This window comes from Stegostoma tigrinum, chromosome 23, assembly GCF_030684315.1.
Source record: "Stegostoma tigrinum isolate sSteTig4 chromosome 23, sSteTig4.hap1, whole genome shotgun sequence".
Classification (NCBI taxonomy): Eukaryota; Metazoa; Chordata; class Chondrichthyes; order Orectolobiformes; family Stegostomatidae; genus Stegostoma; species Stegostoma tigrinum.
In genome coordinates, this window is record NC_081376.1 from 24,663,895 (window position 1) to 24,691,089 (window position 27,195).

Sequence of the window (27,195 nt, forward strand, 5' to 3'; positions counted from 1 at the left end):
ATCAACCTTTTGGGTGGAAAATTCAATTGCAAAAAAAATTAATGACCAAACAAATCGTGGGGCATGAGTACCCAGTGTTAGCATCAGGCACTCAGCACTGAGCTACAGCATAGTTTCTGTGCTGTGCCTACCACCATAAGCTACTGCATTTCTGAGTTCATCTGTTCCTATGAGAATTGATGAGGTGCTTTGAGTACAAATCTCTTACAGTACTTTGACAATGGGAGCTGCCTTTGTAATACTTTGGCTTAAAGAGAAGTAGGAGCACATCTAATTTAATTTGCTGTCAGTTTGAATTTAAAACACTGGGGTAAGAGTACTGGATGCAGTGAACAAGTGCACTGTTTGCTCTGCATGTAAGCACAATTCACCTCATCTTGTTTTGGTTTTGCAGCAAGAGCAAATTCTTTTGTTGGAACAGCACAGTATGTTTCACCAGAGCTTCTGACAGAGAAATCAGCTTGTAAAAGGTAATGTTGTAGATCTGTGTTGTCACTGATTTTTTTTCTATTAGAATTGTATTTTGCAATAATTACCCTTCCATCACCAGAGATATGGTGATGATGCCACGATGACCCTTTGGTATTGCACCCTAATGGTGTATTATTCATATGTGACCCTCAACTACGCACCTCAGCTTTGGAAACATCAATCAGACCTAAATCATCAATAGGAGAGATTGGTTAAACATTTTATTGCTGTTAGAAGCATTTGTGTTCCTCCCTTCTGACCAATGAACTCCTTGATGTGTGCCTTCATCACTGGGCACCAATCTGCCAGGTGTTTTGAGACTGGAGACTCCCCGCTCTACTCCCTTGCTGGGAGAGATCAGTGGATTTATATTGGTGCTGCTGAGATCAAAAGGGTGGATGTAATGGCCTAGTGATATTATTGCTAAACTATTAATCCAGAAACTCAGCTCACGCTCTAGTGACATAGGGTCAAATCCTGGATGCTGGAATTTGAATTTAATAATGAATCTGGAATTAAGGGTCTACTGATGAACCCAAAACCATTGTGTCAGTTGTCAGAAAAGAAAATCTAGATTTACTAATGTCCTTTCGGGAAGGAAACTGCCAATCTTATCTGGTCTGGCCTACGTGAGACTCTGGACCCATAGCAATGTGGTTGACTCCCAAATGTCCTCTGGGCATTTAGGGATGGGCAATAAATACTGGTCTAGCCAGCGATGTCCAAACTTGTGAACAAACATTTAAAAAAAAACTTTATTTGAATGGAATTACAAACATGATCTGTTGCACAGACTTGAGCTTGATTGTAAATCTTTCAATTTATTCACAGACTAGCATTCAACTGTTATATCTTTGAAGTACAATCAGTTAGGTAAAAAGACTTACTGGATTGATATTTATTTTTCTAACCCCCTACAGTTCTGACCTCTGGGCTCTTGGCTGTATTATATATCAGCTGGTAGCTGGATTGCCACCATTTAGGGCTGGGTAAGTGCTCGAATTTGAGATGAATGGCAAAAAGTAATAGAGAACTAGATTCTACAATATTTCATTTCAGTGCTGACAACTTGATCTACTGTGTTCAAACTTTTTATCACTATTCAAGTTTTTGATGTTTTTTTAAATTAGTTCCCATTAACTTGGCTGAAGGCACTCTGAAGAAAAGTGCTAAGAGTGAGACTTCTGGGTGCTGTAATATACTTCTTGGAAAACAAATGTTTCCCTTATGGATTGAAGTTCTTCCTCCTTCCTCATTTCACTAAGATGTGCCATTGCTGATGAATATAGATGTGGCACAACTAATGTGTTACATGGATTGGCATCAGTAACTGGCTGTCTTTTTAATATATCCCCACCATTCTCTGTCATTTAGTAACGGCACAAAGTATTTGTGGTTGCAACTTGATGCACACAAAATGACATTTGCATGGTACTATAGTTGGCTACCTGTGAGCTGCCTTGTCATAAAATTTTAACTTGATTGATTAGAACAGGCTTAAATTTAAAACAAGGCACCAAATTTGTAAAATAAACAGCTGTGGATACTGGAGATATGAAACAGAGGTCTGGTAGCATCTGCTGAGAGAAAAGCAGAGTCACTGTTTGACAAGGGACATAGAATTCAACATTGACTTTTTTTTCCTCAGCAGATGCTGCCAGGCCTGTGTTTTTCCAGGGCACTCTGTTTTTGTTGACCAAATTTGTTCATTGACAACAGAATTTAGATTTTTTTTAATATGTAAATGTGTTTTTAGGTAGCAGTTTTTACTTTTTTTTTAATCTGCTGAGGACTGAATGTTTTTATTCAGTGGCAGTAAGTCCCTTGAACTTTATAATTTGATAAATTTGGTAAGCCTTGTGAAAATTTCAGGTGTCTAGGTATCAGCATGATACAACTGTTAATCTCTGGTGTTATATCTCCTCTCCATAGCAATGAATATCTCATATTCCAGAAAATCATTAAGTTAGAATATGAATTCCCAGAAAAGTTTTTTCCAAAAGCAAAAGACTTGGTGCAGCAACTTTTGGTAAGTGATTTAATGACCCTTTTACCCAACCAGTGCAGCAAACCAAATCCTGACCAACTCCAACCCTGTGTACTCCTAACCTCTCATTTGAATAACCAATCACAATTCAATAATATTAAAAATACAGTTGCAAGATATGATTTGAAATTCAGCTTTCCCTGATCAAAATGCTGTCACAACCCCCTTAACCTGCAGGGTTTGCCCATGAGAGTGTTTTTAACAAATGTGATATTGTCTCCCAACAGTTGAATAGTTAAGAATCTATATAATCAAAACCTGTGCAATGAATAGATCAATATAAAATGATATGCTTGGTGGGGGTGTGTTGAAATTCCCAAATAACACTTTTAAGATTTGAGATTTTTTAAAGGAATCCATTCTCAAACCAAGGTGCTTTTGCTTCTATGGCAGTCATGAGAAAGATGAACCCATTTACTGGAAGTATCACTGACTGCACAAGTTTGAGCACTCTGGGTTTTGGAACTTGAGTGATAGTAGGAATTGCTGTTGTGCATCCATGAGGCAGAGGACTAAGTGGATAACACGTTTATGGAACTGTGACTGTTCAGAAGCATACAATCAGAGAGGGACTGGCGACTGTCAGACATCCAAAAAAAATGAAGATGATGAGTAGGAATGGCAATGAAACTCTCAAACAGATTTCAGAGAACTATATCAGGAATTCAATGGCAGGATCTCTAAAACAACAGTCTCAGGATTATTCCCAGTCCTGTGTACCAGACATAGGAATATGAAAACTGAACACAACAAGCATGACTGGAAGGCTGGTGTAGAAGTATGAGTGTTAGAGTTGTAGAGAAGTTGGGCACCTGTACAAACTGGGCAGTCTCCATTTGAACAGGAGTGGGAGTTTGTGTTAGTGTTGTTGCAGAAAGTTTAAATTACATTGGTAGGGTTATGGGAATTTGAGGATAAATTCAGAGCAGTGAACAGGAGGCAGAAATTTAGTTAGTGATCCAAAAGATAGAGGAAGTAGAGGTTTAAAACTTGTTCAGCACGCGAATTTGGTAGTATTAAAAGTATATACGTAAACAGTGAATTTAGCGCACAAAGCCAATGAGCTCAGCAAAGATTGACTTCTGCCATATGCCTTTGTTATAATGAAATTTGACTTTGAGATGCAAAGATCGCGGTTCATCATGCATGAATATGGAATTATCAGGCAAGATAACAAAGGAAAATTTTAAAAAATAGGACGCAGCATCATTGGCTAAAGAATCATTTGCAGCTATCAGGAGGGATGATATACTAAATTAAGCATCACATGAGGCACATGGGTTGAGCTTCGAAACAAAAGGGGCAGCTGTACAGCCAAGCCTATACAATAGACCCCAAACAGTGAGACAGTTGGAGAAACAAATACGTAGGTAAATTTGAGTGCAGAAACAATAGGAAAACAATAGTTGGAATTCAGTTAGTGTGGAACAACAAAAATAATATAAATTTCTTGAGTTCAAGTGAACTTCAGACAACATGCATCAAGGCCAACAAAGAAGTATGCAATTTTAGATTATCTTAGGAATGAAGCTAGGCAGGTGACCATTTTGGAGAAAATAATCATAATCTAGTTAGTTTTAGCAACATTATGGAAAGGGACAGAGATCTTATTTAAAAGTTCTGAGCCAAATTTAATAAAGCTGAGAGATGATTTGGCAAAAGTAGACTGGGTTGTTTGAAAGAAAACCATTGGAAATCAGTGGGAGGTGTTAAAAAGCAAAATTCTACATAGTGTACACGTGTCCCCTCAAAGAAAAGGATACTGCAAAATCTAGAGCACCTGGTTATTCAGAAGCGTTGGGTATGATAAAATAGAAAAATAGAGCTTATGATAATCTCACAAAAAGTAATAGTTTAGGAACCTTTTGAGTATAGAGTATAAAGTAAAAACAATTTCTTAAAAAAAAAGGAAATCAGGAGATGAAAAGGAAATCCCCAAAAATGGCTGATTAAATTTAAACTAAATTAAGGGCAATCCAAAGATGTTTTACCGGTATATTAGAGCAAGTTGATGCAAAAGGTATGGGTCTGTTGGAGGCAAACATGGTAACATAAGTTGTGGGTTCTAAATGAATGATTACCTTGTTTCCACTAAGAAAAAGGATAATGCAGGCCCTATAGTTAGAGGGAAGTATGCAATACTATATAGAATTAGCATAATGAGAAGGGAAGTACTGGGCCGAACTGACCTTGAAAGTGGATAAATCACCACAGGTCCTGGACTTCTAAAAGAAGTCTGGGAGGAAATAGCAGAGATTTGAGGATCATTTACTAATGCTCACTCAATGCAAGTGAGGTACCATAGGATTGGAAGTCTGAGAACATTGTTCCGTTATTCGAAAAGGGTGTGAGAGTTTGGCCAAGTGTCTCCTGTGCTACAGTGATCAGCAAAGTAAAAGCCTATGGAATACTGGGAATGTGGCAGTTTGGATCGAATATTGTTTCTTGTTACTGGGACAAAGGGAAATGGTCAGCTAGATAAGCTAGGATTTTTTTTCCCTTGGAACAAAGTAGATGGATGGGTTCCTTAGCTGAAATGTGCAAAGTAATTGAGAGGCTTAGGCAGCATGAATAGGGAAGACCTGTTATTCCCCTTAATAGAAAGGTCAGTTACCAGAGTGCACAACGATTTTAGGTGATTAGTAGAAGGATTAAACGAGACATGAGGAACAACTTTTTCACCAAGTGGTGGGTATCTGGAATTCACTGCCCAGTTGCTGGTTGAGGTGGTAATCCTGAATTCATTTTAAAAGGAGCCTGGATCTGCTTTTGAAGCATTGTAACCTGCAAAGCTCAGACCACATGGTGGAAATGGGCAGCGAGTTCCTTCATCTGGTGGGAACACAATGGGTTGAATGGCCTCTTTCTGTGCTTCTAAAATAACACTCTGCATTTTGTCCTTTTGGGGCCCAATGTTATAATTTTGAATCTGTGCATACAGTTCTGTTGGTTTCTACTATTGATTATATTGCAAAGGTTGTCAGCATTATTTAGCTTTATTCTTTGTGTGAATGACCATAAACCTGATTACTTATGTCTTATCTGTTTATTTTTGCTCGTGCTTTAGTATAGCATGGCAAAATGATGTTAGCTCAGTGCCAGCAACATCTGAGAGATTTCAGGTTCTGCTGGCCAAAAACTAACTTGCAATGATTGTTATTTTGAAACTTTGAGCTGTAGATTGAGTTGGGCTGTTGCTTCATGGTTTTCTCAATAGTACAGTTGCCTCAAATAGACAGTCTTGAGTTCAAGTCTCAGTCCAGGTTATGCACATTTCAGTGTATGCTGTCATAGGTTGTTTTTCAGATGGCCTTTCCAATTGATGGTAAAAGGCTCCTAGGGAGTTCTTACGGTGACTTAGTTTACATGTTGCTGTCATTGCCACCTGGAGTGCTCATGTTGTTTGTAGGATATAGTTAGTAAATTCATCCTACTGGAAAAAATTAAAGGACTTGATTACAGCACCAACTGAATTGATGGGTGAAAGGTGTAGCTGAATGGACTCCAGTGCTTGGAACAGTTTGGGTATTTGCCTCTAATACCAGAATGCTTTGCCTACCCCAACATCTTAGGTGTTTGAACATACCAAGCGCTTAGGCTGTGAAGAGATGGGAGGTTATGGACTCCTCAAGGCACATCCATTCTTCGAGCCAGTTGCTTGGGAGAATCTGCACCTTCAAATACCCCCAAAACTCACCGCATATCTCCCGGCAATGTCTGAGGATGATGAAGAATGCTACGGCAATGTAAGTACTCAGATGTCTGCTCCAAACTGCTTTTATTTTAGCGAGTTTTGAGAAGACTTGTAGCTCAGGTTGAGGTTCTGGATGTGAGTTTGCTCGCTGAGCTGGAAGGTGAGTTTTCAGACATTTTGTCACCATTCCAGGTAACATCATCAGTGAGCCTCCAGTGAAGCGCTGGTGTTATGTCCCGCTTTCTATTTATCTGTTTAGGTTTCCTTGGGTTGGTGATGTCATTTCCTGTTCTTTGGCTCCAAATCAATCTACCACCCTCTGAGAAAATGTGTTTGTTGATGGAGTTCCGGTTGGAATACCATGCTTCTAGGAATTCCTGTGTGTAATTAGACTAAGACAGCTCATTCAATCAGAACTTGAGCGTAGCCCCTCTGTTTATTTGGTATGTGATATTCTCTCCAGTAAATGAGGCTGAGTTTTTAAGTGTTATATCCATGCCCTTTCTAAAATTCCCCCTCAAAACAGTTTGCCTTGTGACATCCCCATCTTCCCAAGTCTCCTACCAAATATTTGTCAAATGGTTATTACTATTTAATGGAACTTTCATCATAGCAGGCTACTTCTTTTGGTCTCTTGAACATGCCCCAGCATTGGCTCCCCTACCATAGCTAGCTTCTCTAACCCTATTCTTCTATATTTTCTAATTTTAAATTCTTATTTCCCTTTTTATTTATTTTTCACATTTTGCCTTCCTTACCTTCCCAAATGCTTCCCCCTTTGTGTTTTGTCTCTCTGCTAAACATGTTGATATTAGAGTACTCTTAAAAATGCATGTTATTAAGCTGATTTTTTTTTTCTCTTCCCCCTTGGTGACTGGCTGCAGTATGATGACCTTCTCAGCCAGTTCGGTTGCATGCAGGTTGCTCCCTCCAGCTCGTCACATTCACTGTCTACACCTGAGCCTAGCGCTCCCCAGAGGTCAGGCAGCAACATCGAGCAGTACATTCATGACCTCAACGACAATTCATTTGAGCTGGATCTTCAGTTTACAGATGAGGATAAGCGGCTACTGCTTGAGAAACAAGCCAACAGAAATCCCTGGTAATCTGCATTAATGTATCTATTCCATGTGTTCACCATATCCCTTTATGCTTGGACATCTCCCAAAATAGAGTGCCTATAACACACATTTCTCCAGCTCCAGCTGTTACTGTTTTGAATCTCTGGCTGAGGAATGTAGAGTTTCCCGATGTCCTTGTCAACACCCATAGAAGAAAGCTCCACAAATATCCCATTTTCATTGATAGAGCCCAAAACATCAGTGCAAAAGACAATAAGGCTGAAGTATCATCAACTGTCTTCAGGGATATTTGTGGAGCTTTCTTCTATGGGTGTTGACAAGGACATCAGGAAACCTACATTCCTCAGCCAGAGATTCAAAACAGTGTAACAGCTGGAGTTAGAGAAGTGTGTGTTATAGGCACTCTATTTTGGGAGATGACCAAGCATAAAGGGATATGGTGAACACTAAATGATCTACCATTTTAGCCTCCGAGTATTTCCACTGTCTCAGTGCCAGCTTTCAGTCAACTCTATTCCACATTACATTAAGAATCTTTTGTAGACTGTGAATAAAGTGAATGCTATGATCCTAGACAACATCCTAGCCATAATGCTGAACATTTGTGCTTTAGAACTAGATACTGGCAGCTGTCATTTCCATGAATATTGAGGAACTTGTACAGTAAATATTTTCTAATCACCCTGTTCAGAGATGTTATTTGGCACATCTCTGGATCTGATAGGAATTGAATCCACGCCTCGTGGCCCAGAGGTAAGGGCACTACCACTGTGCTACAAGAATCGAGGAACTTGTGCAGGAATGTCGTAGACCCGCATCTTCAGCTGCTTCATTTAGCTTCCATTCATCTTAAGGTCATAAATGGAGATGTTTGCTGATGTCAGTACAGTGGGCGTACTATTTGTGACTGCTGTGAATGTGGAAAAACTCGATATCCATAGATAGACTGGTCAACATTTAGACTTGGACTAATATGTGGCAAGCAATATTGTATCAGGTAATAGCCATATCCAATTAGAGAATAACACTCTAAAACATTACCATTGTTGAACACCACCAACACTCCTAATCTTGGGGCTTACTATTGATCTGAAACATGGCTGGACTCACCATACAGATATAGTGGCCACAGGAGCAGGTCAGAGGATGCTAATTCTGTGGTGTGTAACCCACCTCTGATGTCTGAAAGCCCTGTCAGCCATCTGGAAGGCATAAGTCAGGAGTGTGATGTAATTTGCATGGATGAATGCAATTCGCAAACTTGAGAATCTCCACAGCATTCAGGACTAAACACCTGGTTGGCACACCATACTACATCTTAAACATTAATTCCATCATTGCTGGCACACAGTGGCACCAGTGTGCACAGCTGCAATCTGCCAAGCTTCCTTCAACGCAACTTCCAAAACTGCAACCTGTACCTCTTTAAAAAAAGGACAGCAGACACATGGGAACACCAACACCAAAATCCTGTCCAAACCATATATCATCCTAACTTGGAACTACATTGCTATTCCGTTACTGCTTTTGGGCCAAAGACATGGAAGCCCCCAATAACAGCATTGTGCATCTCCACTACATGGATTTCAGCAATTTTAAAACAGTTTGAAATACCTTCTGAGGGCAGTTGCGGATGGGCACCATGCTGGCCTTGTTCACGATGCCCATACCCATAAAAATAAACTTGCCATTCAGCCCTTTGGGCCTGCTCTGTCATTCAGCAATGTCATGGCTAATCTCTCACTGTTTTGAAAAACAATTCTCATCTCTATCCTGAAAGGTTAACTCCTAGCTCTGGGCTTGCACACAGAGGAAACATTCAAGGTTGCAATCCTCCACTGAGGATCAAAGCGCACACATGTTTCCTTAAGGAGACTAAACTACACACTATATGAGATATTTCAGTGATGCCCTGTATAACTGAAGCATAACTTCCTTTTATGTTTAGTTCCTCTCATATTAAAGGATAGCTTCCCATTACACTACTTGATTATGTACTGCACTGTCTACTATACTTTGTGACTAGAGTACCCAAATTGCATTGCACCTCAGATTCCAGTCATTTTCTCTTTCAGTAATACTTTGCTTTTTCATTCTTCTTCCAAAGTAATAACTTCACATTCTGCCCACATTTTACTTCAAATGCCAGACTTTTGGTCACTCACTCAACCTATCTGAAAACTCTCCTATTTATATGGTACACATTGCTGCCACCAGTGCCACAAAATGCCAGATTCATTGTGGTTTGGCATTATGGCTATTAAATTCCTAATACAAAAATTGTTGCATTCATCAACAGTCCCTTGTCCCTTGTCCCAGTCCAATATTGTTAGCCTCCTGTATTATAAAATTTTCTTTCGGAGTGCTAAAACTGAGTTATCTGGGTAATTGACACGTGAGCTTTCTGAAGTTGGGATTGCAAACCAAAGTAAGTTTCAGTATGTAAAGATGAATTGATAATTATAAAGGGTGTTAGGCATTGGATGGTGTGCTGGGTGAGTGTCTTTTTCCACACCTCAGCACATTTGGAATACCCCTGATACAATATTGTTAATTACCTATCTGTTTTGTATTTCTTCCATAAATCTGCATATTGCCAGTAATGCCTTGCTCTTTCAGGCATCAGTTTGTAGAAAACAATTTGATCCTAAAGATGGGCCCAGTTGACAAGAGGAAGGTAAGCTTATTTTTCATTGTTTAATGCTATACTGTGTGGGAGGCAAAACTGTGATTTGGCCAGCTGCTGGGTGGCTCCTTTCCCTGTTTCCTGATAGTTGTTGTTCATCTTGTTATGGTCAGAGTAGAAATATTAGGTGAGGTCAGAGTGAGAGGAAATGTAATAGGTGTAAATTAAAGTTCCTGTGAATGTGTATGAATGTGTAGGGTGTGGTAAATAGTTGAAGCTACAGATGGAGTTGGGAAGGAAAAACGTGACCTTGCTAAAATAGAGACCAGACCCTAAAAGGGGCAGGAGTAGGTACTAAATAATGCTGGATACAAGTCATTCAGCAATGATAAAGACGGAAAGAAAGCATCATTTATGTTACATTCTTTGATGAGATTTGAATGTCTTAGGACATCTGGCATTCGTTACGCAGCCTCTTTTACTTTGAGAATGCGCTGGTGAGTTGACTCCTTGGAACACCACAGTCTGATTGGTAATGTATTGTTGAAGGCAAACTGCTACAGAGTGAGGAAATACCTGTTAGGTCATTGACAGAATCTGTTTGACTAGCACTGAGAAACATTAGCTGTGTGCTTCGCATTGTGTACAGTGACACACCAATCTCCCAGGCTCTGAATTGACCTGAAATACCAAAGATGCAAATACCAAATCTCCAAATTAACTAGGAAAACTTGTTTGGACTGAGTTGAGAAGTATTCCAAAAAGCACACTCATTTGTTGTAAGTCAGTTGATCGAAATTGTAAGGAATTATTTTTGCTTGGCGTATTCAGCACACTCTTCTGGCCAAAACCTGAAATCGGGCTTGTTTTTGGATCTGTGAATAGCAGGTATTGTACAAAGAGCAGACTGAACCAACAGTCCCTAGGACAATTTTGAACATCAGTATGTTTCCATTTCAACAGGAAAAGAGGAATTGCTAGATCTGAATCTTGGTTAAAAAAAGGGGGGGGGCGGGGGGGTGCAAGTGGACCAAGTATGAAAGGGGAACATTATTTATCACAAATCTTCAGTTGGATATGAAGGATGAGGAGAAATCCCAAACAGGAATAATAATTGGGGGAATGCAGACTTAAATGGGATGAGAAGAAATTTGATCCAGATAAATTGGAAACAAATTTGCACTCTAAAAAGATGTAATTCAACAATGACTTGTTTTTAAAGAACTATGTTCTGAGTCAGTTAGGAATAAACTCCTGAGGGAGAAAGTAAAACAAACAAATTCAGAGTTGCATTGTGTCAAAGAGTGAGTAAGCTGAAACAGAATAATGAGTCGATGGCCTAATGGTATTATTGCTAGACTAGTAATCTGGGCACCCAATTTGTGTTGAAAACCTGCCATGGCAGATGGATTTTGAATTCAATAAAAATCTCTCTAATGATGACCATGAAACTATTGTCAGTTTGTCAGGAAAAACCCATCTGGCTGACAACTGTCCTTTAGGGAATGAAGCTGCCATCTTTACTTGGTCTGGCCTGTATATGACTCCAGATCCACAGGAATGTGGTTGACTCTCAACTGCCATCTGGGCAGTTAGGGATGATTAGTGAATGCTGGCCTGGCCAGTGAAGCCCATATCCTGTGAATTAATTTTAAAAATGGTTGCATTTGGTAAATGTCAGATTGATAATGTAAATGAGAGCCAGACTCAACATATAAGGTTCAGAAGATAAGTGGAAAAAAGAAATAAGAAACAATGAGAGAATACGTGAAGAGATTAATAGCTAACATAAAAGGTAATCCAAAGATGCAGTGGCAACATAAGTGACATTTTGCGCTGACTGGATGCTGCTCATAGGACAAAAGGATGTTCTATCTACCATAACGAAGTAATGTAAATGAATTTCATTGTCATGTGGAGTTATGTAAATTACACATCCCAATAATTGGTGGAACATACCAAGTAGCGTATCTCTTCAGCTGTTCATTTAACTACTTGTGCTAGCAAAACCATGAAGATAATGTTTAATGTTGGATGTGTTTCCATGATTGGACAGCATTTGAACAATCCTGGGTATGTTAAGAATTTACATAAGTGAACAATTTTAAGATTATCAATCAGACTGAAACATAACTCACTTAGTCACTGGAAGCTATATTAATGTGCGCAGCCAAGCTGTCTGCAGGGAAAAAAAGGAACATGTCAAAGCATCGTCTTTTTTTGAATTAAACAAAAGTGTGGCAGACATTAGTTCCCTGCTGCATTCTCTGTTTGGTGCCTCAACTGGCTGAGGTCAACTGGCCACTTAGTCAATACCAATGCAGATGAAATTGCTGCTCCTTTTGAAATTTGCCGTTCTCACGTGTCCCGAGCTGAGAAACCAAAAAGCTTCAAGGGGATCCATGTCTATCTTCAGCAATAATCAAACCCAAAAGTCTAGTATAGCATATAATTGGAAAAGGATGATTAAAAAGAGGGGCTGGGTAGATTGGGGGTCTAAACAGGGACGAGGGCATGGCCGAAGTACTAAGTGAGTACTTTGTCTTTACCAAGGGAAGACATTGCATAACTCATGGAAAAAGAGGGATTCAGGGAATTGTTTTCCCCCAGAGGGTGGTTTATCTGGAACTCCATGCTTAAAAGTGTCAGAGGCAGGAGTCATCAAGACATTTAAGACATGTTTAGATGTACACTTGAAAGGCCATGAAATAGAAGGCAAAGGCCAAGTGTTGAAAATGGAATTAGGATAGATAGGTACTTGATGACATACATGGACACGATGAGCTGAAAGCTGTAAAACCTCAGACAGTAAATGTGAGACCAACCAGGAATGTTTCAGGCTTTTATGCCCATTGTTTTCTACAGTGGTCCTGGTATAGCTATGTTGATCTCCAGTTCCAGGCTAGCTTTGTATTGATTGTTGCTATAATTGGTAATTATTTTGATTTGTGCAGGGTCTATTTGCACGACGCCGACAATTACTTCTCACCGAGGGCCCCCACCTCTATTATGTAGATCCTGTCAACAAAGTTCTGAAAGGGGAAATTCCCTGGTCACAGGAGCTGCGTCCAGAAGCCAAGAACTTCAAAACCTTTTTTGTTCATACTGTAAGTCTGTCAATAGTGCAGTTTGTTTTACACATCAGACTATGTATTAACAAAATAAATTTGCATTGTAAATCAACTGTTAGCTGTTCTAAATTAGGCTAGGATGTCTTTGCTCAATATCCATCAAATGCAGTGTTATTCACTAGAAAAACAGTCAGGGTCAATTATGATACTGAAAAATTTTGAGGATGAATAATGTTGAAAGCAGGATTAGAGAGTGGGTGAGATTTGAAAAGTGTGGAGAGTTAATGGGGTAAGGAGGTAACGATGATAGAGTTGTAAGGAGGTGGGGGTGGCGCTTTGCCACACTTGTTTTGCAGATAAAATGACAGCAGTGCTGAGGCACTGAATTCTCTAGACTCGGCTTCCAAATCATGGTAAGAAAAACAAAACCATGTATGAATGTATAGCCAGGACTTGGAAACATCATCAAGGCTGTCCTGCCAGAGTCTTCACTGTCTCTGAGGAGGACGAAATCATGACCTCTGTTGCTTGTGGGGTCACAACCCTTGGTTTTGGGAAACTCTGATTTAGGCAGTTAATTCATCGTCATTAATACAGTAGAAAAAAATGGCCTGGGTTGATCTAGTAAGAATAGCCACATGCATCTCATGAAATGAAGTCCAGCAGTCAAGTAGCACGACCATTTTTGCAATATAAAAGCCATTGTAAACTGGTTTTGGTTTTCAGCATGTCACCTTCAGGTACCTCAAGAATACAATAGGGTCCCGTTGGGATGGACTTGAAGCAGCCTTCATTCTGTGGTGCATTATGGTACCAGTGCTCCGGAAGTACTTCTACATAAACCATCCAGATTACAGTCCCTAGTGCTAGGAGTTCAAATAGGCCGTTTTAGAATAAATGAACATTCAGGATATTTTGAGCCCTCTTCCTCTTCCTCCTCCCCCCTCTTCCTCCTCCCCCCTCTTCCTCCTCCCCCTCTTCCTTTTCCTCTCTCCCCCCCCTTCCTCCTCTCTCTCCCCCCTTCCTCCTCTCTCTCCTCCCCCCTTCCTCCTCTCTCTCCTCCCCCGTTCCTCCTCTCTCTCCTCCCCCGTTCCTCCTCTCTCTCCCCCCCCTTCCTCCTCTCTCTCTCCCCCCCTTCTCCCCCACCTTCTCCCCCCCCCCCCCCCCCCCCCCCCCCCCCCCCCCCCCCCCCTCTGCGTGCAAGTAAGCTGCTCTTTTGTAACATGAAGTGAAGGTGAGCAGTTACACTGTCACTTACTTTAATGTTTTGTCCTACAGCCAAATCGGACATATTACTTAATGGATCCAAGTGGAAATGCGCACAAATGGTGCAAGAAAATCCAGGAAGTGTGGCGACGGCGGTACCAGAACCAACAGAATGCTGGCATTTAGCACAGTGCAGCTGACATGAATAGAGAAGCTTCCCCTCACGCTGCTGGTGCTCCACGGTCAAGAACTTTAGCACAGCATAAAAAGCCGCTCCACCCATCCCTCCCCATCTATATCTTTCCATTTTTACTCTCTCTATGTTCATCCTCCTCCTTTTTCTATCTCCTTCCCCTCCTTCTTATTTCCATTCACATTGTCCCTTTCCTCCCCAGTTTAAAAATAAACAGCCTATAAACATCCAGATAAAACTTATATGGAGGTTGTGGTGAGGACAGGCTTGCTCCAACCATTTCTCCTTCCTTCTTTCCATTTAAATGGGATTGTGGGGGTTGCTTTGCCTGCTCTTTGTGCCGCAGGCCTGTTATATTGCGGTAGGAGACCCCTTGCCTCTTTGTGTAATGTCTGCTCTTGTTCCAGGTTGCTGAATAATTGATGCTTTTAGGGAAAAAAAAAATGTGCATTTATAAACTGCATCACAGTCAGATTGCAAAGCTCAATCGTGTGTGTACCCCGCAACCCCCATTCCAATTCAGGCAGCCCTTCATTTACACTGGGCCTGACCTTCGTGATATTACCTTTTTATTTTTTGTTTTACTTAAATTATTCAAGAGCTGTGTACATTTTCACTTCTGTTCTTGCTCTCTTCTGGCCTCTGACTCCTGCAGCATTGGTTTCCCATTTGTACGAATGCCAAGGGTATATAGTGGTACTGAGGAGTCGATGTGCATATAAACACACCTAAACACAGAAGGAAATCCCTTATTTATGCCTGACTTACTTTACCAGAGTGAAATTGTATTGATCGAACTGTACAGCCCTGTCTTTGAAAGTTGGTTATAGTTTGTCAAGATACACACTCGAAACAGAAGATGAAGTTTTGTAATTAATTGACCTGTTCTTATTGAAGCAGCCCCATGTGCTGTGATAGAATTCTGTACATGTCTTGTTTTATATAATTGTTTGCTCATTCTGATTCGTTTCTACAGCAGGCTGCTGTTAAGTTGTTGGCCATAACCAGAAAGATTGAAATGAATTTTTGGTCTTGGGCAGTCAGTGCATTTCGCTTGGCTGAAGATGTTGATCTGAACGAACTGGGGTTCAACACTGCAAGGCACTGAATTAATGCACGCTTAAACCAGCAAGTTATTTTGCTGCTTCCCTTAAAATGATTGAAGTATCTAAAACTGTTTCAGTGATGGTGCAATACTCACTCGCTAAAATTTTATACTTGCTCCGTGCTAGATTTCAGACATGGAGTCAGGCTTGTGCGCATCTGGAACTGGCTTGTGCAACCAGATGTTCACTTTGCAAGTCACAGCATTTTATTTTCTGCTGTGACTGCAGTGACAGCATAGTACAACATATGCCCAGGATCTGTCTTTAGCCAATGGTCCCTGCCCAAAGGGACAGGATGTTGAAGGCAGCAAGGATTTTGAGGTAATTGGCTGTGCTCAATGCTGCGCACATGTACACTTGACTGGATTTGAACGTACCCAGTCTGCTGTTGTGTAACTTCTGTAAATTTTCTGTGTGTATAATATATATATATAAATATATTATGTGTGTGTTTGCAGGGGGAGGGTTAGAATTACACCTGGTACTTGTGTAACTGCAGTGAGACACTTCTGAGATTCTCTCTATTTTTGTGCAATCGCAAGAGGAGAGAAGAAATCCATTTAAAGCAACAAAAGTCATAACTGGTTGGGTCTGTCCCAATGCTTCATCTGTGAGTAGCTGAGCCACAAATCCAGAGGCACCTGGCTTTATCATTGTCAAAAAGACCAACTTGGCCTTTGTATCTTAGGGATAAACAGTCCAATTTCCTACTCTTGTTTGTCATCCTGTCAGCAAATGTTTTGGACTCTCCGGTGGCTCCCACTCCTCCCCACCCAACGTGGATTACCTGCCAGCACATCATCTCACCTGCAGAGACTGGCCACCCAGACAAGGGCTGAAAGAGTGGGCTACTGATCATCAAACTAAGCTCTATCATATTCCATATCCTTGGGAAGAGGACAAGAGTAACGCAGCAAATCTGTCATGGTGGTTTCATGTACATGTTGCATGCCCATGCCCATGTCCATGTCTTGGGTCAGTGCAATCCTTAAAAACTGGAGGGTTTCGCCAAACTGGCTGGTGATGTATGTTTAGTATAACAGTATTGTGTTGTCTACAACAGATGCTGTCCACAACATCACAAAACCAACCACTAACTCAATGGAAAAGTGATTTTACGTAAAACAACATTTCTGGAATATATGTGGTGAAACTCTTCACACATTCTTTGTTTTTGTTTTCCCTCCTTGATTTGTTATAGTCTGTACAGCTCTTCATCTGTGTGGATCAAACAACCTGGATCTCAGGTGGGGAATGCTGGCTTTCACGGTGAGCTGTCATTTCAAACTTTCTGTACCTAGGATACAAACATTGTGGATGATGAAGGTCTGAAACTAAAACGAATTACTGGAGAAACTCAACAGCTCTGGCAGCATCAATGAAGAAAAACCAGAGTTAACAGTTCCAGTTCCTTCCTGAGGAAGGGTTACTGGTCTCAACATTAACTCTGCTTTTTTGCTACAGATGCTGGCAGACCTGCTGAGTTTTTGCTTCTGCACCTGGGGTTGTGCCCATCAGCTGCATGTGTTCAACAGGTTGAACACTGCGGCATCCAGCTTGTGGCTTTTAACCCATCCAGGATTTGGCTGACTTAAAAGAGTAGTCTTCAGTCAGTCTTCCAGCAACTGTCTAACTGAAGTATATCTCATTACAGTGGAGGGTTGGGATCCAGCTGTGGGTTGCTTCTGCTGGAATAGAAACCACCTGTCACCACAATCCGTCATCTTGTTATTTTCCTCCGTTCACCTAGAACAGCTTTCTCTGACCTCTTAAAACCTGATCAGTTGGAACCTCAGGAATTTATGGCCTACGCTGTTACAGGATTGCCTCATGTTTTCTGTTGTATCTGCACCTGATGTACCAAGCTGTCAAAATCTTCACCCAGGTCAAAGAGCCCCACTTCATTACAGTTATTGACTGATCAGGAGCTAACCAAGTTTTATTTTTGTAGATGATGATCTTGGATAGATCTCTGATAAACCACAGAAGTTTTAATCAGAGTAACATTCTACCAAACCCACTTTAAGCAGCAGATGCAGCTACTGGTCCACGCGAGATAACATAATCATTCTATGATCTTGGTGTTTGTTTCGACAGATCGATGATCGACAGTTTGCTTTTAACAGATGATAACTGCTCACTGTGAGAGTATAAAACATACGGGTCTTTTATTCCTCATATTACCATACATGTGGAAGGTAACAATTTCAAAGGGGTAGAATGCAGCAAAGCTGATAGTACAGTAATACAGATTTTGCAGTTTGGTGAAGAGAGGTAGGTACTGTACCTTGTAAAAAGACCAGTTGATAATGCATGCATTAGCTGCCTCACTAACTGCACTCATAAATAGAGCTTGCTGTAATGCTGGGGACCTGTATGTTAGTTAGTTAGTTAGTTAGTTTTTTTTCACGTCTTTCGTTGCCTGTGTATACATATCAACCCTATAATGACATTGGGTGAGAAAATGATTGGAGAGAGGCAACAGGAGCCCAGTACCTCATCACTGTCCCAAAAATGTAGTGTTAAAGCACCGTGGGCTAAGCACCTTGTGTTGTCACCTCGTGCATAGTTTATCAACCAATGCCAAACAGAAGCAGCAATGTTTCCTCCCCCTTACATATACTTTTTGTGGGAGTGTAAATTGAGGAATTGATTGCACATTTTGGCATCATTGAGGTGAACTTTGTGGATTTAATGGTCAAAACACCAATTTGGCTGTTTGCTTATGACTGTATAATTGGTGACCGCATCCATAGCTTGCTACCTTAATCTGGGAGTCCTTTCTAAATTGCTTGGTGAGCATGTTTTTTGTGTACAATGTGCTTTTCTTGTGAGTTCCATTTTTAATACTTCACGTTTGTGCAAATCCAGAGCACTTAGCATGTTTACAGTCCAATGAGAAGTGAGTTAATTTCAATCTTGGCACTTTACAGCTAGTGCTTTGTCAGTGAGCAAGTGCAGATTGTCTAATAAAATTCATCACCCCTGTTCCTTTCCAGTCTGCCAAATTTTCAACCTTATCATGTAGAATTGTGACATTGCTATTTTCTGCAGCGCTAATTCTGTATCTCCTGAAATCAAAATAGCATATGTGTTTGGCACATTTCAGACATCATTGTTGTAATGAATGCAGTAACCCAATTTTGGGTTAGTGTCCAAAATGTGGAGAGAGGACTTGCAGATAAAGGGCATTGAGCTCATGTACTCTGATATCCCTCATCGTTGATCTCCAAAACCCTAGTGAGCAATCCCAGGGAAGGAATTCTCTCCCTCCCAAAAATTCTTTGCCGCTTGCATGTTTTGTCCAGGATGGTTAATCATATCAGCTGGTCACATGGTGTCAAAATCCTGTCTGGGTTAGACACCAGTGGCACTGATACACAAAGGCAATGGGCAAAGTGAAAACAGTCTGAAGCAAGAAATGCAATATATTAAACCACACACTTTATTTTGTTTTTGTTTTATTCTTGTCAAATCACTTACTGGTTAAAGCTAGCGTGTAGTTCAGTCTGTTATTTAAATTCTAATATATGAGTTGCATCTGGAGTTAATTCATGTTCAGGGGCCATGTTGTGTATGTATGTGATGTTCAGCCTTTGAATATGAATAACTATTGTAAACTATGATATTTTGACTTTGTTTCCAGGCTTTTATTATATAAATTTTCTATTTGGTCAATGATTTGGATCATATTCTTCATAATTTAATGAACGTATAATATTTTCTGAATATTTGTGCTTTAGATGGAGCGGAATGATTTGAACTTTCACGTAATGCTCAATAGTTCTGTAATTAAAGCATGTAGGGGTTGCAGGTATAAAACATCAAATCTTTCTCTTGCCTCGTTATTTGAACAGTAATGAATGCATCCTAGTTAGTCATAGTGTTGCTAGCAGGGCAGAAAACTAGTTAAAGTAACTTGAGCTTCTATGTTTAACTGCTGCAGTGCAGTACTGCAGAAGTGCTGACTAGTGGATATTGAGATAACATGCCATCATTTCCTGCTTTATCCCTCAGAACTTGAGCTAAAATACTTATCTTCAGTGTTGCATTCTGGGATCTTGCTCCTCCACACAAGTTTCACTGCACATCAGATTGATAAGATCAGAAATCACCCAACACCAGGTTATAGTCCAACAGGTTTATTTGAAAACACCATCTTTCGGCGCCTCAGAGCTCCTTCAAGTGTTAGTGAGAGAGGCAGTATCAGACAGAATTTATAAGTAAAAGATCAAAGGTTCTCACCATTGATGGCGATGTACTAGGCAAGCCTTAAATGCTGTCAAATCTTTAATCAGAAGATTTTACTTGATTAATATGTATATGTAGATCCCCAAATTTGTTTCAAGTCACAGTACTGAGAGAACTAAAGGTTTTATCAATGCTAAGAGGTGACATTTTAGGTCTGACACAAACGGATACTAAACAAGATTTCACACCTAACATTAATTCGGGAATTGACATATACATATTAATCAAGTAAAACCTTCTGATTAAAGATTTAAAAGCATCTTAGGTTTGCTTAGTACATCCTCATCAATGGTGTGAACCTTTGATCTTTTACTTATAAATTCTGTGTCTGATACTGCCTCTCTCTCTAACACCTGAAGAAGGACTGAGGCTCCAAAAGCTTGTGTTTTCAAATAAACCAGTTGGAGTATAACCTGGTGTCGTGTGACTTCTGACACTGTCCACCCCAGTCCAACACCGGCACTTCCACCCTATCAGATTGGTGTAAAGCCATTTGATGTCTCATGGAGTGTTGTATAAATGTACTTCTAACACAGATTATAAAACATGGGTGATCCTTTTTTTTTTGTGCTTTTCATATAAGCTTGACATTTGAAACACAAACAGGCCCAGAGCTGAAGTGCGTCTTACAATTATAAACAGTTCAACTGCTGATTTACCTGATGTGCATACTGGGTTTTTCTCAGCACCAGTGTTTGCACCGTTGGCAAATTTCAATGGAGAAGCAACAAGGCTGCATTAGATGAGGTAAAAATGACTGGTTTTCTGTTCCTAATTGTTGTATTACACCACAACATGTTCTTGTCAGACAGGAGCTGCCTCTGGCTCAGTGCAATCTACATTTCCCAACCATCTGCTAACATTGCTTTGTAGAATGGCCATGGGTGAAGTGGCAGAATAATACTAAATATTCATGCAATCATACCTCCATGTGAGACAACACTTGAAAGGCATGGATACAAATTCTATGTAATTAAACGTTTCATTAAACATAACTGGAATGTTACATTTTAATGACACAAAAAGTAGCCCAACAGTTGTCTTACTGTACTGGAGGTGATGTAGCAATTGCAACATTGTAATCAGATTTTGGAAATAAATGGAAAAGCGTTGTGCAGGCAGCCGTCATAAAATCCATTTTTAAACTCCATAAAGCCTGAAAGAATGTAAGAAATAAGAACATAAATAGGCTTTTCTGCCCTTGTGCCATTAAGATAATAGCTTACCTAGTGTGGTATGAACTCCACTTTCACTCCTATCCCCATAACCCTTTACATTCTTGATAATTTAAAAATCTAGCTCAATTTGAATACATTCAATGACTCAGTCTCTGTTGTTCTTTGGGGAGATAATTCCAAATACTGTTTAACCATGGAGAGTAAATTTCTTCTCCTCTGCATCTTAGGTAGGGACAGTCTTTGAGATGGAAGGAGGGGAAATGTCCTCTCAGCATATACTCTGACAAGCCCCCTCAGAATTTTTGTTTTTTTTTCAAATCAGATCACCTGTCTTCTAAACTCAAAGTTTAAGCCCAATTTGCTTAAGCTTTCCTCAAAATAGCGCTTTCATCCCAGGAATTAGCTGAGTGAGCCAACTCTGATTTGCTTCCATTGCAAGAATACCCTTCAAGTAAGAAGAGCAAACTTGTACATAGTACTCAAGGTGTGGTGTTGCCAAATACCCTGAACAAGTTACAGCAAAACTTTTCTACTTGTATATTCCATCTCTCTTGCAGTTTGCTTTCTTAATTGCTTACTGTTCCTGCATGTGAAATGTGTTTCTGATGAAGGGTCTAGGCCCGAAACGTCAGCTTTTGTGCTCCTGAGATGCTGCTGGGCCTGCTGTGTTCATCCAGCCTCACATTTCATTATCTTGGATTCTCCAGCATCTGCAGTTCCCATTATCACTGAAATGTGTTTCATGTTGGTCCTTCTCTAACACTTCAATCTACAAGTTCTGTTTAAATCAATGCTTTTCAACTTTTTGCAAGTGAAAACCTTGTATGTTTACACATTATACCCCATCTGTCAAACTTTTCAATCACTTGTACTTATGCAGACTTTTTATATCATCTACATGTAGCCTGTTCATCTGAGCCATTAATATAGATCATAAGGAGTTGAGGCCCCAGCACTGATCACTGAAGAACTCTATTAGTTAGTTTGCCAACATAAAAATGACCCATTTATTCCCACTCTTTACTGTCAGTTGCATAATCCTCTCTTCATGCTAACATCACTTCCGACATTATATATTTTTACTTCGTACAGTAACCTTCCTTGTCAAAGGGTTTTTGGAAATCTAAATGCACTACTTCAAAGGTCTCAAGCTTGTTAAATAATATTTCCCCTTCTCAGTACTATATTAACTCTGCCTGGTTTTATTTGGATTTTCTAAATGTTTTGTTACTGCCTCTAATAATGGACTCTCTAATTTTTCCAGTGACAGACATTTAACTGATCTAGTTTTCTGACCTCTTTCCCTCCAACAGCCCTCCCCAACTTCTTGGACAGAGGTGTTACATTTGCAGTTTTTCAAGAAGCTGGGACCTTCCTAGAATTTAGGAAATCTGGAAGATTACAACCATCAACTCTCTCTGCAGCGACTTCCGTTAAAACTCTTAGGATGCAGTTCATCCGGTCCAGGGGATTTGTTACCTCTAAGCCACATTTAGTATCCTCATTGTTCCAGTGGTAGTGATTAAGTGCCTGTGTCCCTTTTGCATCATGATTTTTCTCAACCATTCTTGGAAGGCTTTTTGTCTATTCCATTGTGAAACTGAATACAAAGTAACTTCAATTCCTATGACATTCCCCATTTCCCATGATTAATTCCTGTCTTAGCCTGTATGGGGCTGAAGCTCACTTTTTAACTCTGTTTTTATTGCTTGTAGAAGCTGTTACTCTTTTTTTTGTTTCTTTTTCTTTCTAGTTTTCTCTAGTGCTGCAATTTCTCCCTCTTTTATTCTCTTGAACACCCTTTGTAGATCTTCACACCATTGTATGCCTATTTTATCAATTTGTTACCATCCTTAATTTGGTTATCCATAGATGATGCATCCTTCCAGTAAAGCATTCTTCTACAATGGAATGGATCTTTGAGAGTTATGAAGCATCTCCTTAAATGTTTGTTATTGCATTTCCACTGTCTTATCTGTTAACTAATTTTCATAGTACAGACTGTCTTTGCTGCCTTAATAGTGTTTTTGTTTAATTTTAAGACACGTTATGGACCCACATTTCTCATATTTGGGTCCTTAGTTAATCTTAACTCATTACAATTTATGAGTTCCAAAATAGCCTGGTAACTAATAAGGTTCCAGAATAGCTTTAAGAAACTCTTCCACACAGGCTATATGAATCATCCTTCAGGCTTCCATTGCCAATTTGATTGTCTTCAATCAGTGCAAAGGCTGAAACCATTCATGACTATTGTAGTACCCTTCTTGGCCATTCTGATTATTTCTTTACACATACTCTATCCGGCTGTGTAGCTACTGTTTATGGACCTATAAACTACTCCTACCAATGACTGTTGCTTTTGGCTAGGTCTTAACTCCATCTAAACTGATTCTACATCTTGATCTTCTGAAGCTAGACCATTTCTTATTATTTTGATTTTGTTTTGTCATTAGGGCTACCCCACCATCTTTTCCTTATGTCCATCATAAATGTCAAAAGTCCTTAAGTTCAGGTTCTAGCCTTGGAAACTTTCAACTGTTTCATTGTCATGGATATAATGTTGTAATGATTTTTTTAAGTTTGCGCTAGCAATTCATCTTAAGAATTCTGTGAACAATCAGATAAGGAGCCTTTAATTCTGTCTCTATTGCTGTTTTTAACTCTGACTTTTTTGCTAATGCAAACTTATTGTACATTTTGTCCCGAAATGTCATACTCTAGTTGAGATTATCTTGCATTGCTGCCTTGTCCTTTTTCTCTTCAATTTTCCACATCTTTTATATGTACCAACTTCCCACTATTTATATTAAAGCACTTCCTACAAAATAAGACACTTTCAATAGTTCCATTTTCTTTGGAACGGGAAAAGAAGTAGGTCACATGGCTCTTTGAACCTGCCCCACTATTCAGTAAGATTTGATTGATCTCTGTTTTAGATTAGATTAGATTCCCTACAGTGTGGAAACAGGCCCTTTGGCCCACCAAGTCCACACCACCCCTTGAAGCATCCCATCCAGGCCCATCCCCCTATAACCCACACATCCCTGAGCACCACGGGCAATTTAACATGGCCAATCCACCTAACCTGCACATCTTTGGAGTGTGGGAGGAAACCAGAACACCTGGAGGAAACCCACGCAGACCTGGGGAGAATGTGCAAACTCCACACAGACAGTCGCCTGAGGTGGGAATGGAACCCAGGTCCCTGGTGCTGTGAGGTTGCAGTGCTAACCACTGAGTCACTGTACCACCCCAAATTGAATTCCATATTCTTATCTACACCCAATAATCTTTGGATCCCCTACCTAACAAAAATCCATGTAGCTACCTCTACGTTGAATATATTTTAACACACTGTGCTTCCATCACCTTCTAAGGCAGGGAATTCCAAAGTGTCTCTAACCTCAGAGAAAAACGTAACTCTTCATGCTCTGCCCTAAATAGGCTGACCCCAAGTTCTGGATTCTCAAAGAAATATCCTTCCCATGTCCGTCTTGTCAATACCATTCAGAATCAAATACACTTCAATCAAGTCACTCTTCTAAAGTCCGGTCTGTATGACCTTTCCTCATGAGAAAACTCACTTTTCCAATATCTTAGTAAACTTCTGAACTGACTCCAGTGCATTTATATCCTTCCCTAAATAAGGAGACAAAACTGCATGTGTTTTTTGAGATTTGGTTAACCGAAGCATAACATTCCTTATATTTATGCTCAATTCCTCTCACCATAGATGATAGCATCCTATTCTTGATCATACGCTGTTCCTGCATACTAACATTTTGATACTCGTGCATTAGAATACCTAAATCCTCTGTACCTCTGATTTCTGCAGTCATTTTCTGTTTAAGTAGTACTCTACTTCCATTAATACTTGGCATTCTTCATGCCAAAGTAAACAACTTCACATTCTCCCACATTGCACACTGTCTCCCAGACCTTTTCTCCACTCGGTCAATTTATCGATAGCCTTCTGCATTCTAAATAAAAACTGAAAGAACTGCAGATGCTGTAAATCAGGAACAAAAATAAATTTGCTGGAAAAGCTCAGCAGATCTGGCAGCATCTGTAAAGGAAAAAGCAGAGTTAACATTTTTGGTTTGGTGACTGTTCCTCAACTGATGGTGGCTGGGAAAACGTCAGTTTATATGCAGAAAATAGTGAGGTGGGTGTGGTAGGGAGTAAACAATAGGATAGAGCCCAAAGAGACAGAGCCAGTTGGGTGGACAAAGGAGTTGCTAGGACTGTTAGTGACTCACAACAGTGGGTGTGCAATGGCAGGCTATGTGGTAACAAGGCCTAGTATGTGGGGTAGCGGGCTGGGACGTGGGAGAGTTTATGTCCTAAAATTATTGAACTCGATATTGAGTCCGGAGCGCTGTCTCCCAAACATACCTTCCAGGTGAAGCAACACTCACCTGCTCTTACCAGAATCTAGCCTACTGCATTCGCTGCTCGTAATGTGGTCTCCTCTACATTGGGGAAACAAAGTGTAGACTTGGCGACTGCTTCGCAGAACATTTATGTTCTGCTCGCAAGAAAGACCCTGAACTACCTGTTGCCTGCCACTTTAATGCACCACCTTGCTCCCTGGCTAACATGTCTATCTCTGGCTTGCTGCAGTGTTCCAGTTAAGCCCAGCGCAAGCTGGAGGAACAACACCTCATTTTCGGCTTGGGGACCTGACAGCCCTCCAGACTGAATATTGAGTTCAATAATTTTTAGGACCTAAACGCTCCCCCACATCAGGCCTTGTTACCACATAGCCTGCCGTTACACACCCCCTGTTAGTAATTCACAGTCCCCATTAACAACTATTCACCCTCCCAGCCTGATCGTTAGCAACTCCTCTGTCTGTCCAGCTGTCTTTCTCCCTCTTTGGGCTCTATCCTATTGTTTACTCCTGATCCCACCCACCTCCCTGTTTTCTGCATATAAACTGACGTTTTCCCAGCCACTATCAGTTGTGAGGAAGGGTCACCAGACCCAAAACGTTCACTCTGCTTTTTCCTTCACAGATGCTGCCAGACCTGCTGAGCTTTTCCAGAAAATTTGTTTCGGTTTCTTCTGCATTCTGCTTGTGTATTTCCTCTCCACCTTTGTCTGCAAATGTAGTTGCCACGCTTCTTTTATCTCCTCATCTAATGCATCAATCTAAATTGTGAAAAGCTCAGATCCCGGTGGGGTCCCACTTGTCTGCATACTGGATACATTGCAAATCAAGGTAAGTGGTCCTAGAGAAATGGTTACAAGGAGATTAGAACTGGGATTTTAACAGGGATGTTTGACCTTTTGGAAAGATTGGATTGAAGAAAAAGTGATGAAGCAGCACTGTTAAAAAGAGATTAAATGACGGTTGTGAAAGGTGATCTAGATATGGATGATATAGTTCATTTGGGGAGAGGTAAGTAACGGCCAAGTAAAGGAGACTTTGGGGGTCTATACACTGCTACCAGATGATAGGCACATTTGTAGGAAAGGGTATAAATCAACAGTAGGAACATGTAAAAAAAATACATCAATGATTATAGATGGAACAAAATCAAAGTTGCTGAAAAAGCTCAGCAGGTCTGGCAGCATCAGTGGAGGAGAAAACAGTTAACCATTTGGGTCCGGTGACCCTTCCTCAGAGCTGAGGAACCCTGTTTTCGCTGTTTACTGTTTTCTCCTCCGCAGATACTGCCAGACCTGCTGAGCTTTTCCAGCAACTTTGATTTTGTTCCTGATTTACAACATCCACAGTTCTTTTGGTTTTTATCTAATGGTATTAGATGACTAATCTTGTTGTTTGGGTCAGTAAAGTTAGAAAGGGTAGCTACGACAATGAATTCTTGAAGGGTATTAGAGAGGTTACAAGAGCAATACGTCATGGAGTCAATCGGGGATAAATTATCCCAGATCTAGTAATGGGTAATGAGGCAGGCTGAATAAATGACCTCTGAGTAAAATATCCCTTAGAAAGCAGTGATCTTTATATGATGAATATAAGATGTGTGTAAGAGAAACTTGGGTGGGAAACAACTGTGTTTAACAAAGCAAATTACAATGGAATGATAGTTAGCTAAAGCGGTCTGGGTAGATAGATTAGCAGGGAAGATGGTAAGCAAATAGTGGCAGACATTTAAGGTAGTAATTCATGACTGCCAGCAAACACATATCCTAGTAAGGAGGAAAGAGTCTCAGAGAGGGGTAAGCCAACCATGGCTAACTAAAGAAATTAAGGAAAGTTGAAAGAAAAAGCAGATAAGGAAGCAAAAGTCTGTGATA

The 27,195-nt window shown here is 40.3% G+C and overlaps 1 protein-coding gene across 4 annotated transcripts in view; it reads left to right on the forward strand.

Moving 5' to 3' along the window:
• Positions 1-19,329, forward strand: part of LOC125462230 (3-phosphoinositide-dependent protein kinase 1) — an 84,213-nt gene extending 64,884 nt beyond the window's left edge. For all 4 annotated transcript variants that reach the window (XM_048552002.2, XM_048552001.2, XM_048552003.2 and 1 more), the window contains 8 exons: positions 395-470; positions 1,392-1,460; positions 2,404-2,500; positions 6,091-6,264; positions 7,097-7,314; positions 9,914-9,971; positions 12,875-13,027; positions 14,270-19,329. In XM_048552002.2, the coding sequence (XP_048407959.1) occupies positions 395-470; positions 1,392-1,460; positions 2,404-2,500; positions 6,091-6,264; positions 7,097-7,314; positions 9,914-9,971; positions 12,875-13,027; positions 14,270-14,383 (959 nt within the window). In that variant the 3' untranslated portion in view covers positions 14,384-19,329. The remainder of the gene's footprint in view (positions 1-394; positions 471-1,391; positions 1,461-2,403; positions 2,501-6,090; positions 6,265-7,096; positions 7,315-9,913; positions 9,972-12,874; positions 13,028-14,269) is intronic.
• Positions 19,330-27,195: the final 7,866 nt, after the last annotated feature.